At 42.4% G+C, this 17,763-nt stretch overlaps 1 protein-coding gene across 1 annotated transcript; it reads right to left on the reverse strand.

Moving 5' to 3' along the window:
* Positions 1 to 3,544: 3,544 nt before the first annotated feature.
* Positions 3,545 to 17,472, reverse strand: LOC102952042 (sulfotransferase 1C2). The gene is made up of 7 exons (XM_042979753.1): positions 17,322 to 17,472; positions 16,763 to 16,888; positions 10,795 to 10,892; positions 6,948 to 7,074; positions 6,420 to 6,514; positions 6,108 to 6,288; positions 3,545 to 3,657 (listed from the first exon to the last, which is right to left on the reverse strand). The coding sequence occupies exons 1-7, from the start codon at positions 17,470 to 17,472 to the stop codon at positions 3,545 to 3,547; spliced, it is 891 nt and encodes a 296-aa protein (XP_042835687.1).
* Positions 17,473 to 17,763: the final 291 nt, after the last annotated feature.

Raw genomic sequence — 17,763 nt, forward strand, 5'->3', positions numbered from 1 at the left:
ATTGGAGGTGATGTGTGGGAGCACTAACCCTACGTTACCCATGAGGGTACACATGTGAGAAGCTTTTGCTCTTAGATGTGCTCTTTGGCTTCCCATAACCTGCCTTCCTATCTTCCTCAGCAATTTTGCACACTTGCTTTAGGATATGTAGCAATGAGATCATTAGGCCAGCCTGGAAGCACTGAATTTCATTCCAAAAGGCATACATGGCTTTGGTCAACAAAATTCCCTGCACATCTTCCATTTTGGGGTGCTGAATTTGGCCTTTCTGCTCTGGGCCATTGGGAAATGGTATTCTAAAATAAAACAAATAAAATAAAAAAGAGAGGGAAAAGTATTTTATTTTAGTTGATGTAGTTTGTCTCAGTAGAGATGTTCAGAAATGTACAAGCTTGTAGCAATGTGTAAGCTTGTCTTATTTGGGGACAGTGCTAGCTGCCAAGTGGTAGGGAAGGAAATGCTCCCCGGAAAGAGAGGATCAGGGTGTGATTTCACTTGCAGTGCTGTTGATTATAGCTGAGGCACTGTAATTTTTATTTTATCACATCATGACTAAGCACAATGGGAGATGTCAGCGTGTTAACTCTTGGCACACTCTGAAATGGTTCACCAGAAGACCTAAGAACACATCTCATTATGGCTTGGTTGAGTGGTATTCTGACTGTCTCCACAACTGGATGAAGAGCCTGAAACAATTTAAACTGGTCATGTGGGGTTAGGTAGCTTGTTATCTTCTCTTTTTTCTTTTTGTTCTTTCTTTCCTTTTTCCTTCTCTTCCCACTTCTTCTTTATAAGTTAATATTCATTAGTATCCTGCACAGTTTTACCATGGCTTTATTTTGTTGAAAATTTCTATAAGTGTTCACTCATTGGAGTGGTGGGAGAGGCGGACAAGAGAGCTTTGCCTAAACATGACCTACATTTCGTGTGCCATTTGTTTACTAAATCATACCACTAATGTAATATTTCATTTTCTTGATTCATTCTTCATTCTTGCTTGGTTACTACTAATCATTAGAGAGTAAATTTCCATTTTAAAGATATTATTCAAAATCAGTGGGGCACCTGGGTGGCTCAGTAGGTTAAGTGTTTGACTTTGGCTTAGGTCATTATCTCATGGTTCATGAGTTGGAGCCCCACATTGGGCTCTCCATTCTCAGTGCGGAGCTTGCTTCAGATCCTCTGTTGGCCTCTTTCTCTGCTCCTCCCCCATGCTCTCTCTCTCAAAAATAAATAAAAACTTAAAAAATTTAAAAATATCAGTGAGCTATTTCCTGTAACAACAAAACTTTGCACTTACTAAGCAAAAAATTAATACCTTTCTGTTTTCACTTCTTTAAAATTTTTTTAATGTTTATTTGTTTTTGAGAAAGCGTGTGAGTGGGAGAGTGGCAGAGAGAGAGGGAGACACAGAATCTGAAGCAGGCTCCAGGCTCTGAGCTGTAAGCACAGAGCCTGATATGGGGCTCGAGTCCACAAACTGTGAGATCATGTCCTGAGCTGAAGTCTGATGCTTAACCAACTGAACCACTCAGATGCCCTTATTTTCACTTATTTAAATTTCACTGAATTATGACTACAAAACCCCAAGCAGTCACATAGAATGACAGAATTGAAGAAACTAAAAATTTGCATCTTTGTTTTTATAATTACTGTGCTATCACTGTTCTGAATCTACTACTGTTGAAACAGGAATATTCATATACAACAGGGACACAAATTGTACTTGAAGTGAGTTTGAAGGATTCTGAACCGTTATGAACTTACCCTGAAAGGAAGCAGGCATCACTGCATCTGTGTGTCAGTTACAGAGGCTGGCTGTATACTTGGGTGTTCTCTGAATTAACTTCCATACAGAGGTAAGTAGACATGAAACCAAATCGCAAAAAATTAAAATCTAAAATTGCCAAATATGAGGGATATAAACAACTTTTTTTACACAGGAAAAAGATGCTAATTTGAACTTACATACATATGATTAAAATTTAGTAGTAACCAAGCAATTGTTTAGAATTTAGGGCTAATAGAAGATGGCCTTTTGCCCCCCACTGGAATATTTATCACTGATATTGTTTAGAACTGCCAGAGGAGGGTGATTATAAAAAACAGTCAATTTTAGTTGGCTTAAATCAAACTCTTATTGCCTTCTCCCCAGGTAAACTGCTCCTGTTGCCCTCAGCTTTGGAATGCCACTAGTTGGGACTAAAAGTTGGGAATCTGTGATATGAAATGTGCCCACCTTCCTATAGTCATTCATCTATGCATTCATTTGCTTATTCACTATATACTTGGTGGACACTTGTTATGTACCTTGCATTGCATTACGTATTGGGAGTAAAATGTTGAATAAGACGTGGAACCAAGTGCTAAAGAATTTATGATCAAGTACGAGATATAACAAGTAAATTGACAAATAAATGTGGAGCAAGAGGGCTACAGGTGGGGTAAAATATGGGAAACCAGTGAAAAGGTCTTGCATCTTGGTTATGCAAGCCCTCAGTAGCCACAGCATTGCGGCTGAGACTATCTCTAAATCTGACAACCATGCCTGGGCTGACTTTGCTGATGCTATCTCCCGTTTTCTGCTTTTAGCAGGATATGACTCAGGCTCCCAAGTGGACACCCTTCAACTTCCTGTTTCTGTAATTAAGCACGCTATGACTCCTAATTAGGTTTTGGTCATCTGGCATCCCCCTCCATGCCCTTCCCTTTTCTTTCTCACCAGATATATTCGCATTATGGACTACTGCACAGAAGTGAAAAGCAGTGAACTACTGATGCAAGCCAATGGAGGAATCTCAAATGTTACATTGAGTGATAGACACCAGACACAAGCAGGTACATACTGTACGATTTCATTTATATGAAGTCCAAGAATAGGCAAAGTCAATCTGTGCTGACAGAAATTAGAATGGTGGTTTTATCCAAGGGTAGAGATTAACTGACACTCTGGACATGTTTTCTCAGGGCTGGCTGCATCAAGACTACCCTCAAAGTGTCCCTTCCATGCTAATCAGGTGGAACCCCAGAACCTAGCACAGCTGGAGTTTCTTGAATGACTGGGACAGATATCAGTGATTTCATATTTTCAACATAGATATAACCTAGTATTTGCATATTTACACCCAAGGTATTTTATATTACACACTAGAAAACTAGGATGCACTTTCCAGAATAATGGAGACCTAAAAAAAAATCTTTGCAGTATTCAAGTCTTTATTTTATATTTTATTTTATTTTATTTTATTTTATTTTATTTTATTTTATTTTATTTTACTTTGTTTTGTTTTGTTTTACTTTATTTTATTTTATTTTATTTTATTTTATTTATTAAGCCATTTTATTTCTTACTTTGGAAAGGATGGTTGAGAAAATAAGCATTAGACATAATCCTTTTGAAAAATGAGGTTGGTAATAATCACAGAGACAGTGGTACCACAATTGTATATTTTTACAATATGCTTTCAGAGATTCTTTGGGCTTGACTGAAGGATTGAAGATAGCTTCCCCATTCTTGTCATCTACCTTTCTATGTACATCTTGTTCAGAGTTCCATGCAGAAATTTATTGAGGTTCCTTCCATCTTTTGTCTGTAGATTTCATCAAATCTTTCACTCTGAACCACAGTGAAGTGGTTTTTCCAATCCCCCACAGTTCCTAGAAGAGGAAAACCAAGCTCGACAACACGTTTGCCTTTCTCCCCCTCCCCATCGATGCCTACACTTCCACCTGCAGCCCTCTGATCTAAGAAGGACCCTAGCATGCTCTGCACGGGGGGTGGACTCTTAGCTAGAGTGGATAATTGCCGCAAAGGTGCTGGTGCTTGGCCTCACTTGTGATATATTCACATAATGGACCACTGCACAGAAATGACACAGACCAATGGAGGAATCTCAGACGTTACACTGAGTGATAGACACAACACACAAGAAGGTACATACTGTATGATTTCATTTATATGCAGTCTAAGAACGGGCAAAATCAATCTGTAGTGATAGAAATTAGAACGGTGGTTGTATCTGAGGGTAGAGATTAACTGGGGTGCTGGTTATATGGGTGTATACATTTTTTAATATATTGAACTGCATATTTCAGAGTTTGAATTTTTTGGTAAGTTACTTCTCAATTAAAAAGAAATAACTTTTGGGAAAAATGTCATTGAGACACTGGATATGTATGAGCTTTTTCACCAACTAGTAACTACAAAAATAATGTTAAAAAGGGGAAATACTCTATATCTCCGCAGTGCCTCTTCTGAAAATTTGTGCAACAGAAATAAAAGCATCAGGACATAACGTGCATACAAAGATGTTTACTATAACATTATTCATAAAGATAAAATATTAAAAAAAACAAACTGTGGTATCTTTCACTAGGGGAATAGTTGAATGAGTTATGATGCATCCATGCTTCGGCATAACATGAGACCACTAAAAACAGTGAGCTATATGGACCTACATGCCTTGCTCTGGAGGGATGTCTTATATTCTGGCAAATGAAGGTGTGAAGTATGACCACATTTGGGTTTTAGCCTTCACCATGTTCTATATTTTTGTTTGCATATGTATGAGCCTGAGGGAAGGAAGGTGTATAGAAAGATAAGTTTGTCTGGATCTGAAGAAGGGCTACTTGCCAAATCTTCACCATTGATTATCTGAAGAGAAAAGGAATGGCATTTTTTGGTTTGCTGTACTAGCATGGGATGATGCTGTAAATTCAAAAATGCAACAAAATAAAGTAATAAATTAAAAAAAGAAGAAAAGTTGCAAAGCAGTAGTATACCATGGTTCCTCTGTTGTGCAAAAGAAGTCTGTGTTCTTAAATAGAAAGGGAGCCATACTACTGGTGGCTACTTCTGGGGGGCAGGGTTTTGGTGAAGAAAAAAAAATTTTTTTCATTAAAAATGCAATTCCATATTGATCTAATTTTTTTTACAATGATATATATTACTTTTTAAATAAAAAATGATAAGGCTTTTTTTCCTCAAAAAATATTAGCTGGAGCCAATTAGAATTCCTGTTTTGGGAAGTAGAACTAAAAAATTAAGACAATGAAGCAGTGCTCAGTAGCAGTGATAGTTGGAAGTCATGATGGCCCATGTGTGGGCCATCATCAAGACCAAGCTATGAGCAGGGGTGCCTGGGTGGCTCAGTTGGTTAAGTGTCTGACTCTGGCTCAGGTCACAATCTCAGAGTCTGTGAGTTCAAGCCCTGTGTCGGGCTCTGTGCTGATAGCTCAGAGCCTGAAGTCTGCTTCAGATTCTGTGTCTCCCTCTCTCTCTGCCCCTCCGCCACTCTCCCTCTGTCTCTCTTACTTTCAAAAGTAAATAAACATAAAAAATAATTTAATAATAAATAAAGACCAACCTATGAGAAGAAGCCGAGTCAGCAGAAGCTATAAAGTAGAAGTGTAATGGGCAGAGTGACAGGAAGCTGGTCAGTGGAGGAAAGCACTCCTAGCAGATATGTGAAGGGCAGCTGAGTCCTGTAAGGGATGAAGCTTTCTAGCAAAAAGCTGTATCCTCCTGCTGCTGAGGCTCTTACTCTGAGATCCAGGGATCCCCACAAGGTCTAGACCAATGGTGGCTCTTGCTCTTAACTACCTGCAAGACTGCATTTCTCTTATACCTCTGCCTGACTTCTCCTAACAAACCCGTTTCTTACAACCAAATACCCCAGAGAGCTCTCTTCTGTAACAAGATTAAATCCCCACCTTATTAGTGGCATATTATTTTTAATAGGCTAAGTGTATTGTCTTGAAATTAATAAAACCTAACATCTTCTTGGGGCACTTGGGTGGCTCAGTTGGTTGAGCCAATGACTTTGGCTCAGGTCATGATCTCGCAGTTTGTGAGTTGGAACTCCACATCGGGCTCTGTGCTGACAGCTCAGAGCCTGGAGCCTGCTTCGCATTCTGTGTCTCCCCCTCTCTCTACCCCCCCCCCCACTCACACTCTGTGTCTGTCTCTCAATAATAAATAAATTTTAAAGAAAAAAATTAAAAAAAAACCCCTAACATCTTCTTGATAAGAGGCAGACAGATATTACTAGACAAACTGAGTGTTTGGTTTATACTTATATTTATATAGTATTTGAGGCCACACACACCTTTTCTTATGAAGGGGGAAATGGACTGGTCCAGGATGGATTTGGGAACTGTAGATCGATTTGTCATGGGATTTTCTTTCATTTTCTCAAATGATGTCTCTTGGACAATTTTATCTAGCACTGTTTCATGCAAGCTCTTTCCCATGAACTGCATCACTTTCTGAATTTCTTGCTTTGGGTCCTGTGGTGAGGGTAACATTGCATTGGAATGGAAGATGGTATCAGGACACACATAAATTCTTCAGGGTGTCCCTCCCAGAGGTGCAGCCCTGAAAGAGCCTAGAATGATTTTTCTGAAGGGCCATTACTCACCCGTTTTATGTCCTCAAAGAAGAGGAAGAGAATCTGGTATCTGTCTTTCATCTCCCACCATCCCTTTACATGGTCATACCAGGAACCCCAGCCCACTGCAACAGACACAAGAAACATAACACTCTACATAAGGATCACCCAAAGTCCCAGATATATCCTGAGTCCTGATCTGTTTGACTTAGAGGGTGATATTGTATGGTATAGCCCTGGGGTAATTTATCCCAACATGCTACCTAAAATGGATTCATATTTATTGTGTATAATCACATATGCCCTGATATTGGAACAAGGATACTCTTTGGAATGGGGATGACTCTATGGGTCAGGTAACCTGGGGTAAAGGCTTTCAAATTGGGTGAGAGATATTTGCTGGGACTATGGGTATTCACTCTGAGCTCAGGCAGCCTGCCCTTCTCAGTCCCAGTCTGAGGTAGGACACATATAAGGAGGAACACAACCTTCTAAGGAATCAAATGATTCCTAGATACCTGGATTGGGAACCCAAAGATGTGAAGGATTATCCTTTACCTTTCCCATTGATGAAGGTTTCAAAATACTCTTCCCAGGTGCCAGGGTCAGGAAGCATTTGATTCATCCTTTGAAAATGGTAGTAGGAAACCATGCAGTCTTTGGCATTTCGAGCTACATAAAGGAACTTTGGGGTGACAATAGAGGAGGGTAAAAGATGGTATGAAAAGTGAATTTTCACAGAATTCACTCAGTTTGAGCCATGCCAATGGTGGCCACACACACCTGCCTCAGCTCTCCTGTGCTGACAGTTCAACTTGGCCATGACCTCTTCCTCCTCTGGCTGTCCCCTGCTTCTCTGCTGATTGTCCTCTTTATCCAAACTCAGTCCTGTTAAGTAGCCTGATTCTTGCTTGCCCCTTTAGTGTCAGAGTCCAATCGTTCTCTAGCAACTATGACCTCCCGTCACACAGAAACTACCACATGCATGTGCTGATGATCCTCCCAACATCTCATCTCAGTTTCCCGGAGAAGCAGGATGACGTCTCGGTCTTATTTCTTTCCTGTTCTCATCAACTCTATTATTTTCATCTTGAATCACTTCAGGTCTTGCCCTACAAAGCATCCTGTTTAGGTTTCATTTTGACCACAACCTTGTCTCCTACCCTCCCAGCCTTTCACTTTAACCAAATATGACCTTTAATGATTGCTAAGTACTCAACTCACATTCTGACAGCATCAATCCTGAGCTGGTCTCATTGACTGGTCACCTTAGATCCATAACTAGTCATTTCAATGTTGTTTGTTTGTTTGTTTGTTTGTTTGTTTGTTTTTACCTTAAAACAGTTCTCAACTAGGAATGATTTTGCCTACTGGGGGACATTTGGCAATGTCTGGAGGTATTTTTTGTTGTCACAACAGGGGGTGGCAGTGCTACTGGCATCTAATGAGTAGAGGCTGGGGATGTTGCTCAACATTTTACAGTGTACAGGGCAGCCCCCTGCCTCTCCACCCAAAAGAATTATCTCGCCCAAAACGTCAGTAGTGCTACTTCCTATATTCTGATGCTTTGACATCCTGGGGCTTTGCTAACCTTGGATGGACTGCCCCTGCCAGGTTTAGCAGGTTACTAGAGATAGTAACAACTCACAAGCACGCTCACTTATCACTCCACCAGTCTGGAGCCTACATCTCAAACACCTCCCTTATTGGGCTCTCACACTCTGTGCCACTATCCATCTGCTCTAATCACCCCAGGGCCAGGACCACAAAAGCAGAAGCATCATCCCTTTTGCCCCAGAGACTGCAGAAATCATCCAAACTACCCAATCCTAAACCTGCTTACCTGCCTCACCCATTCCTTCCTTCGGAAACCAGAATAAAGGCTCTTGACCACATGTTACCCTTGCTCCCTCTGCCTCCTGACTGACCCTGGTGCTTCCTAGGCGTGAGAAGTTTAAAAAAAAATCCACCTGAATTCTTAGGCTTTTTAATTTCTGGTTGGCTAATCATTTAATTAATCTTCCTATCTTATTTCTCACTTCCAGCCACAAGGCTCTCCCTTCCCTCCTCAAAACTTCATCCCATTTCCCCCACCAAGTTCATTTATTCTCTCTTTTGTGGTGTCCGTTCTGCACTTCACCTGTTGTTGAATTTGTGTGTGTGAGTGTATTATTAGCTTTTTTTAGTTCAGAAATTGAAAGGGCTAGAAAGAAAGGGACTAAGTAACAGTGTGAAATAGCCACAGGTAATTAATAACACATTTTTTGGAAGGTGTATGACAATAAGTGGCGACAAAAGCTATTTCTGTGGCAATCTCACATCCCACAAACACTGACAAGAAATTTGATTGTCAGGGCTTGGGTTCTACTTCCAGTTTTGGGGTCGTGGTTCAGGTCTGAGGAACACCATCTTTCTAACGCTGGTGGTTTTTATCCGAAAGCAGAGACCATGGTGATGGAGCTTAAGGCCACAAACCCGGAGACAGCGAGAGGGAGAGAGGAAGGCTTGGCTTGTGAGGGTCAGTCCTGCAGGCGCAGATTCGCGATGGGGTCCTAGTGCACAGCAGGAGCGGATACCCTCCCGCAGGCAGAGGACCCAGAAGCAAGTGGGGAGATGAAGTGGGACGGGGCGCCTCCTCTCTCACCCACGGCGGTCTCTCTGTCCCCGTGGCCACCCTGCTGCAGCCAGCCCAGGCACCCTGGCCCTTCCGGGGCCTCGGCGGCCCCTCGGAGGCACCACGTGCTGTGCCCTCCCAGGTCCATGTGAGAGAGCCACCGCAGGTGTTGGCAAATCAGAGAGCTTTGGTTGGATTTTTATAGCAGATGCTTATATATTGTTTCAGTCACAGAAATCCTGATTATTTGTTTAACTTAATAAAAATTATGCTTTAAAAATAGCATCTTATTCCCTTCTTTGATTTTTGATTCAATCTTTCAATTTTCTTACACAACTTATATTTCTATATCTGGTCATTTTGATATCTGAAGTCCTTGAGGTCCAACCCTGCTGTTTGTTCTTTCTGCAGACTCTTTCTCTTGCTGGCTTGTTCCTTTTGTTGTTGTTGTTGTTGTTCAGTTTATTTGTTTGGTTGGTTTTTAATATATTTTTAGCTTGTTCCTTTGTATATTTTGTAATGTGAGATGGTCGACTCAAGACGGAGCACTGCAAGCAGAAGGTATGCCCCCCTCCCCCCGACCATCCCATGTTTGTGTTTGCTGGTCATCCTGGGGATGCCACCAATGGAACCACCTTATACAGTTTCTCAGCATGGGGCTTCTTGGACAATGCAAGAAGTGCAGCTTGAATTTCCTCCTTTGAAGAGGAGACCTTCAAAATGTGGCCACACATTTTTAGGGAAGCTGAGAGCCCAGGTCAACACAGAGAGACTTCTGTCCATTGACAGTGAAGCCCTTCAGCTGTCCCAGCTTGGGCTCCTTACTTTTCTGGTTCCTTCTGCTCTGGGATTTGCCCCTGTGCAGCCATTGAAACTCACGCTGCTGCATTCTCCAGGTCATCAAATACCCACAGGACAGCTACGGTGTCAGTGACCTCTCTGAGTTCCAGTGCCCTCTTCATTGTGGGACTGAGGGATTTCCTCAACTGTATCTGGATCTCAGTTACACATTTACAAGGAAACCTGTCATTTGTTATGTGTAATTGCTAAGTGTTTTATACAAGAGGTTTCAGGGTGTTTAGTCTTAACATAATCCCAGAAATGGAGGTTCTTGTTCCCTTATATAACTTTACTGAAAGGACCCACATAATCGCTATTGTTCCCTAGAAATACACCCTTCCTAGCCCTTTGTTCCCTTCATTCCCACCTTTGAGAAAACTTCCTTAACATCGCTGGCTGACACCTTAGTTTCTTTCCTTGACCTAATTCATTTGTTATTCATTCAGCAAACACATTTTGAATGTCCTCTATGTGCCAGGAACTGATTAGACGCTGAATACAGAATAAATAAAGTCCCAGAAGCAGTAAAGCTAAGAGCCCAGAGTTTACTAGAGGTTAAGGCCAACTGCTCCCCTCAAGAAACACTGCTCCATCTATTTACCCTTTTAAACAATCATCAGGGTTTTTTTCTCCTCACTTTTTCTTCTGTCCTCTATTATGAGAATTCCATTGCCCACACCCTTGGATCAACTGTGGACACTCACTATCTCTTGTTCTCTCCAAAAATTCGTCTGTACCTTCAAACAATCCACATCTTATTTGAAAACATTCAGGTGAATATCCTGCTGAGTATAGAAGTTTACATTTTCTCTTATTGCTGATCAACAGCAATACTGCAGAGATAGCGGAGAAGTAAACATGATGGCAGTGTTGTGAGTTAGGGTCTGGCGGATTTGCTCTCAGGAGGGTTAGTCTTCCCGCCTGTCCCCAGGGAAGCTATTGCTGTCTTACCTTGCAGTTATTTTCCCAGAAAGATGGAGGCAAGAGCTGAACTGGAAGGTGAGTCCTTAGTATCCGTGGAGAGGGCATTGCTTTGGCTTTTTCCACCCCTTTGAAGTAAATCAAGAGGAAACATCTGTGTAATACAAGTACTGCATGGGGGAACTTATATTCTTGGCTCTGTCCAGAATGTCCCATCACCCCCCACCCCCATCTTTCTGCTTATCTCTTGACTTCCTTTGGGATTTCATAATAAGATTATTTATTTTACCATCACTTCTGTAGACTCAAACAGCTTGAGAGTTGGAAGGGAGCTTAGATTAATTTACTCTGTCACTTCTAGGATGTGGAGACAGAAGCTGAGAAGGGACAAGTGAGTTCTTATTGTAGCAGAGCCAGGGGGAACCAGAGTGCAGGCCTCTCTTGCCTCCCAGCCAGTGCCCACCCCTGCGTGTCTGCAACAGGCTGCCCATGTACTTGGCCCATTGGCTAGTCACTTGTTTCATCTCTAAAAACATATGTACTTGTCACATGAGTTGTGATTTCCACTCTGTCCTCTAAAACACTGACTAGACACTTGCTCTGTGCAATCATTGTGTTAGACTGACGTAGGGGATGTGAGATAATAGAAAATTTATATTTGTCTCTGCTTCTGCTTCTCGGCACAGAATTCCTGAAACCCCTATAATTTCCTGGGTGATAAGGGTGCCCTTCTTTTTGAAAAAAGTTTTTTTAATGATTATTTATTTTTGAGAGAGACAGAGAGAGAGAGAGAGAGAGAGAGGAAGTGCATGAGCAAAGAAGGGGCAGAGAGAGAGATGAAGACACAGAATTGGAAGCAGGCCCCAGGCTCTGAGCTGTCAGCACAGAGCCCAATGCAGGGCTTGAACTCATGAGGTGTCAGATCATGACCTGAACTGAAGTTGGATGCTTAACCAACGGAACCACCCAGGCACCCCAGGGTGTCCTGTTCTAATGAGCTGACTCTAAGTGGGCTCCTGGATGGAGGCTGGTCACCAGCAAGACCAGCCATGATTAGAAGCTTGGAATTTTCAGCCCTATCCCCCATTCTCCAGAGAGGGAGGAAGGGCTGAAAATGGAGTAAGTGATAGATCATACCTGCACGATGAAGCCTCCATTAAGTCCCTAAAGTCTGGGGTTTGGAGAGCTTCTGGGTTGGTGAACACACGGAGACTGGGGAGAGTGCTGCTGCTTTTGAGCAGCTCAGATCATGTGCCTCTTCTGTTTGGAAACCTTCTATACTAAAGGTGGTTTTTCACACTTGCTCCCCAAGCTATGTGTTTGAGGTAGGGGATTCAAGGTGGAGTTGAAAGGATGTGTTTCATTCTGGTCATCTTTGGTTTTGCTTATTTTATATGTTTTGAACCCCTAATAATTTTTTTTAAAACTTGTGGCAAGATACACGTAAAGTAAAATTTTCCATCTTAACTCTTTTAAAGAGAACAGTTCAGTAGTGCTAATTGCATTCATGTTGTTGTGCAACCAATCTGCTTAAACACTGTACCTTTTAAACACTAACTCCCCATTCCACCCTTCCCCAGCACTGGCAGCCACCATTCTTTCTGATTCTATGAATTTGACTCCTGTGGATACCTAATATAAGTGGAATCATACAGTGTTTGTCTTTTTTTGGTGACTGGCTTATTCCACTTAGCATAATGTCCTTAAGGTTCATCCTTGTTGTAGCAGGTATCAGAATTTCCTTCCTTTTTAAGACTGAATAATCTTTCATTGCATGTATGTATCACATTTTACTCATCCATTCATCTGTCCTGGACACTTGGGTTTCTTCCATCCTCGGCTATTGTGAATGATGCTTCTATGAATGATGCTTCTTTAGTCTCGGTCTTTAATTCTTTAGGGAATATACGCAGAGGTGGAATTATTGATTCATATGGTCCCAATAATTAAAAAAAATTCTGGTACTGAAAAGAAAAATTAGCAAGCTACTGGTCTATAGTTAAAGCCCATATTCCTTAGCAAGACTGTGAAATTGTCCTGCGTCTAGCTCCTTTCCTCAGCTTCCATCGTGTCTCCTGCTCACATGTTACCCTTCAGAGCTATTTACACTTGTTCTGCTTCTCCAGGTCTCTTGTCTTCCTTGCCTATATCTCTGGGCACCTGGTTCGTCCCAGTCACTTTTTAGAGTCTCTCCAGACACTTCCACTGCTAGCAATATAGTGTTCCAGACACTATGAAGACCTCTTCTGTTGTAAAGCACCTGTAAAATCTGATTAAAACACCACAAACATCCTTTAAATGCATAACCAATCTCGCAAGAAACTAAGAAGGCTCCCCAGGGGCCCAAGTGTAGAGGGACTTGCAAGACAGGGAGGTGAGAAGGAAGAAGAAGATAAGGTTGTGATGACCTGAGGATGTTTGCCCCTCAGATCCTGGGCTCAATGACCCCTGTGTGGGAAGGGGGCTGGTAGTCTTGGGTTTTCATCCTCTTACATGCAACCCTCCCAGCAGGCTTGACCTAGCTCCAGCTTCAAACTTTGCTCCCAAAGAATCCTTACAATAGACAGAGATTCTGCAGGTTTAGGGCTTTACATGGAGCATTCCACCCATGTTTTATTTCACAGATTCAAGTAAATTATATGTTTTCTCCTTCTCTCTCTCTCTCTGTCTCTTATCAGTGCTTCAGGAGAGCTGGTTGGGGTGGTCTCATTTCCTGGGCACTCTGCCATGAGTGCTCAGCCTCAGGGGGTGAGAAGGGCAGGGGAGAGTGTCCATGAACACACCTCAGGTCATAAAGTCATTCCCGAGCCTGCCCCGTGGAAGAAGAGGGCCAATGGAGTAATTTTTGGCCCTCATCATCTGCATGAGAAGCTTGCAGTCTGGCAGGAAAAACACAGCAACAGCAGCAGTAGCAGCTTGTCATTGCAGGTGTCAGCTTCTCCAGGCATTGGTTTTCAGGCACGTTCTTCACCCTGCTGATGGTGTCCTATGCTAACCTCTACCCAACATATCCACTCCTTGTCATCATATGGTCTGCCTTTGCCTCCTCCATTGGACCATGAACTATTGAAGGCAAGTGGAGGTATGGAGTCATATATGCAGCCCAGGGCCTGTAGTATAAGTTCTTGTTGAGCTGTAGGAGTTATTTCTAGATCTCACCTATATACAGTTCTCTCTCTCTCTCTCTCTCTCTCTCTCTCTCTCTCTCTCTCACACACACACACACACACACACATGCACCTTTTCAAATTCTTCCCGGCCTTGCTTTTATTAGGTCATATATGCAATGCTTTAGATGTCAAACAGCTCTGTTGCTAGGAGTTGGTGGGAGAGTAGGAGGACTCCTGGGAGGGAGACTGACCATGCGGGACACAAACTTCCATTACATCCAGGAGTGTCCACTCACTCTTGAACCCTCTGAGGGTGGTTGGTATACTTGACCAACACCCATCAGTCTATTTCAGCAACCATATTACCCTCCTAATGGTAGCCCTCACCTCAGGTGGCAGGGACCATCTGCTCTTAAATAAAACTACTGCCTAGCTGAGTCTTCACCCAGCCTCTGTCTGTTTATAGCTGGAAAGACCATAACCCTTTTCAGTGTTTATCACATCTTTGGACATGGGGCACCTTGTTTTTTTTTAAATTATTTATTTATTGTTGAGAGAGACAGAGAGATTGAGAGAGAGAACAGGGGAGGGGCAGAGAGAGAGAGGGAAACACAGAATCCGAAGCAGGCTCCAGGGTCTGAGCTGTCAGCACAGAGCCTGATGTGGCGTTCAAACTCAAGAACTTGAGTCAAAGTCAGACGTTTAACTGACTGAGCCACCCAGGCACCCCAAGGGCACCTTGTTTTGTAAAGATCCATCTTGATTTCTGTATGATGTGCCATGCTGGGCTATTGGTTATTATCCTTTCTTGAATTCTGTAGCTACTGGCATTGCCTTGAGAGAAGCTCTATCCTGCTTTTTATGCTGACTTAACAATAGCATATGCTTATGCTGGATACTCTGCTCCCCCACTGCCAAGAATGTCTCACTAGAAATCATGTTTAGGATTTTTTTCCCTCTCCTTAATCTCCCAGATTGTCAGAGGTAAGATGATAGTGGCTGGGGTTGAATGTAGAAATAAGATAAAAAAATGGGCTTGGATGACCAGGGAACACATGCCGTTGTGGGGCAAGGGATTTAGCCTAAGAGGTGATCGGGAATACCTAACACTTAAATGGTATCTACTCTGTGCCAGGTGTTGTTCTAAGCTTTTGACACATATTAACTCATTTAATCCCTACAATGACTTTTTAAAGTAGGCACCAATTCTATTGACATTTTGCAGTGGAGACAATTGTAACACAGAGAAGGTAACTTGCTAAAGGTCACTGAGCTGAGTGAGTGATGGCATCAGGATCTAAACCCTTGTTGTCTTTATTCCTTATACCATCCTGCTGCTCAAGGGATCAAAGGACCAGACACCAACAAAAATGGAAGGCCCTGGCTACACACAGAGTGGGGTCACAGTTAAGCAGGCAGAGAGTACTCTGCGTGCAGTGTCAGAGACTCACAGGTAGTTCAGAGCATCGATCAGACCAGGCACTGGATTGCTAAGCTAGTGAATAACCAGACAGGAATTGAGGGTCAAAGGAGTCTGAGTGGCTAGGCAAGTAGAACCAGAAGGACAAGAAAGTACCTAAGGCTATTCTAACTTGGACACAAGTTTAAGGTTTGATGGGCATCAGATAAGGAACTTCTCTATCACAAGGCATTGGTAGCTCCGTCCACAATTGGTTCAACACTAGAGTTGTGCTGCTTATAATATTGCAGCTCTAGCTAGTTGTGTTTCCAGTTTTTCATTGTGCTGTCCTATGCAATACTGAAATAGCAAAGTAGGTCTTCCTCTTATCCTTGTTCTGTAACATGCTTTCAGCAGCTGCCAGTTACCTGGAATGGCTTCTTTTGCCTTCTGGTTGCCCTTTTTTTTTTTTTTAATTTCAAGAAGTGTATTGAATTCCAAGAAGTTCTGGTTGTCTTTTTGTCTTTTTTTTTTTTGTGTGTGTTTTGAATACTCAATTCTAGGTTGAGTATTACCCTAAAAAAGTCTCCCTACAGAACAGAAATAGTTGGCTGCAAACGCATTATTTTTGATGATTATCTGTCACTTTCTTGGCTGCTCTGGGATTTTGTATGGGTGGAGTAAGGAGAGGAGAGAGTGCAAATTGTTTCATAAATAGCTCTCTACCTTCTCTGTGTGTTCTATAGCGTGATGGTCAGAGGGAGCATTTAAGAAGAAAATAAGGCAACTCCTTTTTACTTAGATTCACTTTTGGCAAATAATTTTAGGTAATATGTAGAAAGAATCAGAGAGGGAGAAAGGAGGAAGAGAGAGGAAGAGAAAGGGATAAGGAGAGCCACTGGAATGCCCTTCAGTAGGTGAATGGATAAATTGTGGTACATCTAAGCAATGGAATATTAGCACTGAAAAGAAACGAGCTATCATGCCATGAAAATACATGGAGGAAACTTAAATGCACATTGCTGAGTGAGAGAAGCCTGTCTAAAAAGGCCACATACTGTATGATTCCAACTATATGATATTCTGGAAAAGGAAAAACTGGAAAGAGTAAACAGATTAGTGGTTGTCAGGGTTGGGGAGAGAGGGAGGGATGAACGAGTGGAGCACAGAGAATTTTTAGGGCAGTGGAGCTACTCTGTGTGGTATTACAGTGCTGGACCCAGGTCATTATACATTGGTCCAAACTCATAGAATGTACAACATCCAGAGCAAACACTGGGCTTTGGGTGATTATGATGTGTCAGTGTAGGTTCATCAATTGAAACAAATGCACCATCTGGGGGAGGGGGTAGATATTGATAATGGAGGAGGCTATGCATGTGCGGAAAATCTCTGTGAGTCTACTTTGTTGTAAATCTAACACTGCTCTAAAAAAAATCTTAAAAGAAGAGAAAGAATGGAATCATAGCAATAATGGGGGAACTCTCACCAGAAGGCTGGGGTGGCCGAGCCCACTCGATGAATGGATGGCGGTGTTGAATTACGGCTCTCTGACATTTCTCCACATCTCCATTCTGCTCAGTCATGTCCACAATTTCCTGAATCCACGTGGTCCCTGGGGCCCAAATGGAAAGGGTGAGATATAGAAACTGGTTAGACAATCTGTCTTAAGTGTCCTGGGTGAAAAAGGGGACGTGGATACTGATGGTATTTGGTTCAACCTCCCCTCAGGTCAGGATCCTGTCCTGAACATCCATGTGGGAAAACCCCACAAGGTCTCTATGCACAGAAGGAGCTGCATGACGTTGTCACCCAAGAGCAATCCATAATAGAGCACAACAGGCTGGGTCCTCTAAAGCCATTATGCTTGACCCTAATAAACCCAGGGACATTAGGCATCCCAAGATTGCCTCATCATGGAATAGCGAGAAGGAGCAGCTTTCCTTGAATGAGTGAGTGCACTGTATCAAGGGGGATTATAACTGACATGAGCAGCCCTTTCTTACTCCACAGGCTGAAGTTTGGTTGTCCCCTAACCCCACAGTCACCTGATTTAGGGTAGGTACAGATGAGGAGATCATCTGGCTTGGCCTCAAAGTTCTGGATCTGGCTCCAGTTGTCCACAGTGCTAGCCTGCAGGGGGATCCCTGCCACCTCTCTCAGTTGTAGCTGTGTCCTCAACTCTGTGGTCAGGGCCATACTGTCTTGCAATGGGAGGGGGAGTCCCTGTGGGCACAGGATAGAGGACTTTTAAAACAATTGCGGTAAAATACACATAACATAAAATTTACCATTTTAACCATTTTTAAGTATCCAGTTCAGTGGTATTAAGTACATTCTCATTGTTGTGCAGCCATCACCAACATCCATGTCTAGAACTTTTTAATCTTCCCAAAATGAAACTACACCATTAAACACTAACTCCCCATAGTTCTTTTCCCCTATCCCCTTCTACTTTTTCTATGAATTTGTCTACACTAGGTCCCTCAT

This window comes from Panthera tigris, chromosome A3 (assembly GCF_018350195.1).
Source record: "Panthera tigris isolate Pti1 chromosome A3, P.tigris_Pti1_mat1.1, whole genome shotgun sequence".
NCBI classification, from domain to species: Eukaryota; Metazoa; Chordata; class Mammalia; order Carnivora; family Felidae; genus Panthera; species Panthera tigris.

Bases quoted from the DNA above. Each gene is read 5' to 3' on its own strand.
- LOC102952042 (XM_042979753.1), bottom strand. From the start codon at position 17,472: ATGGCCCTGACCACAGAGTTGAGGACACAGCTACAACTGAGAGAGGTG. The intron at 10,893-16,762 runs GTGAGAGTTCCC...TTTACTTCAAAG, and splicing joins TCGGCCACCCCAGCCTTCTG to GGGTGGAAAAAGCCAAAGCA. The intron at 7,075-10,794 runs GTAAGACAGCAA...GTCACCCCAAAG, and splicing joins TCTGGGAAAATAACTGCAAG to TTCCTTTATGTAGCTCGAAA.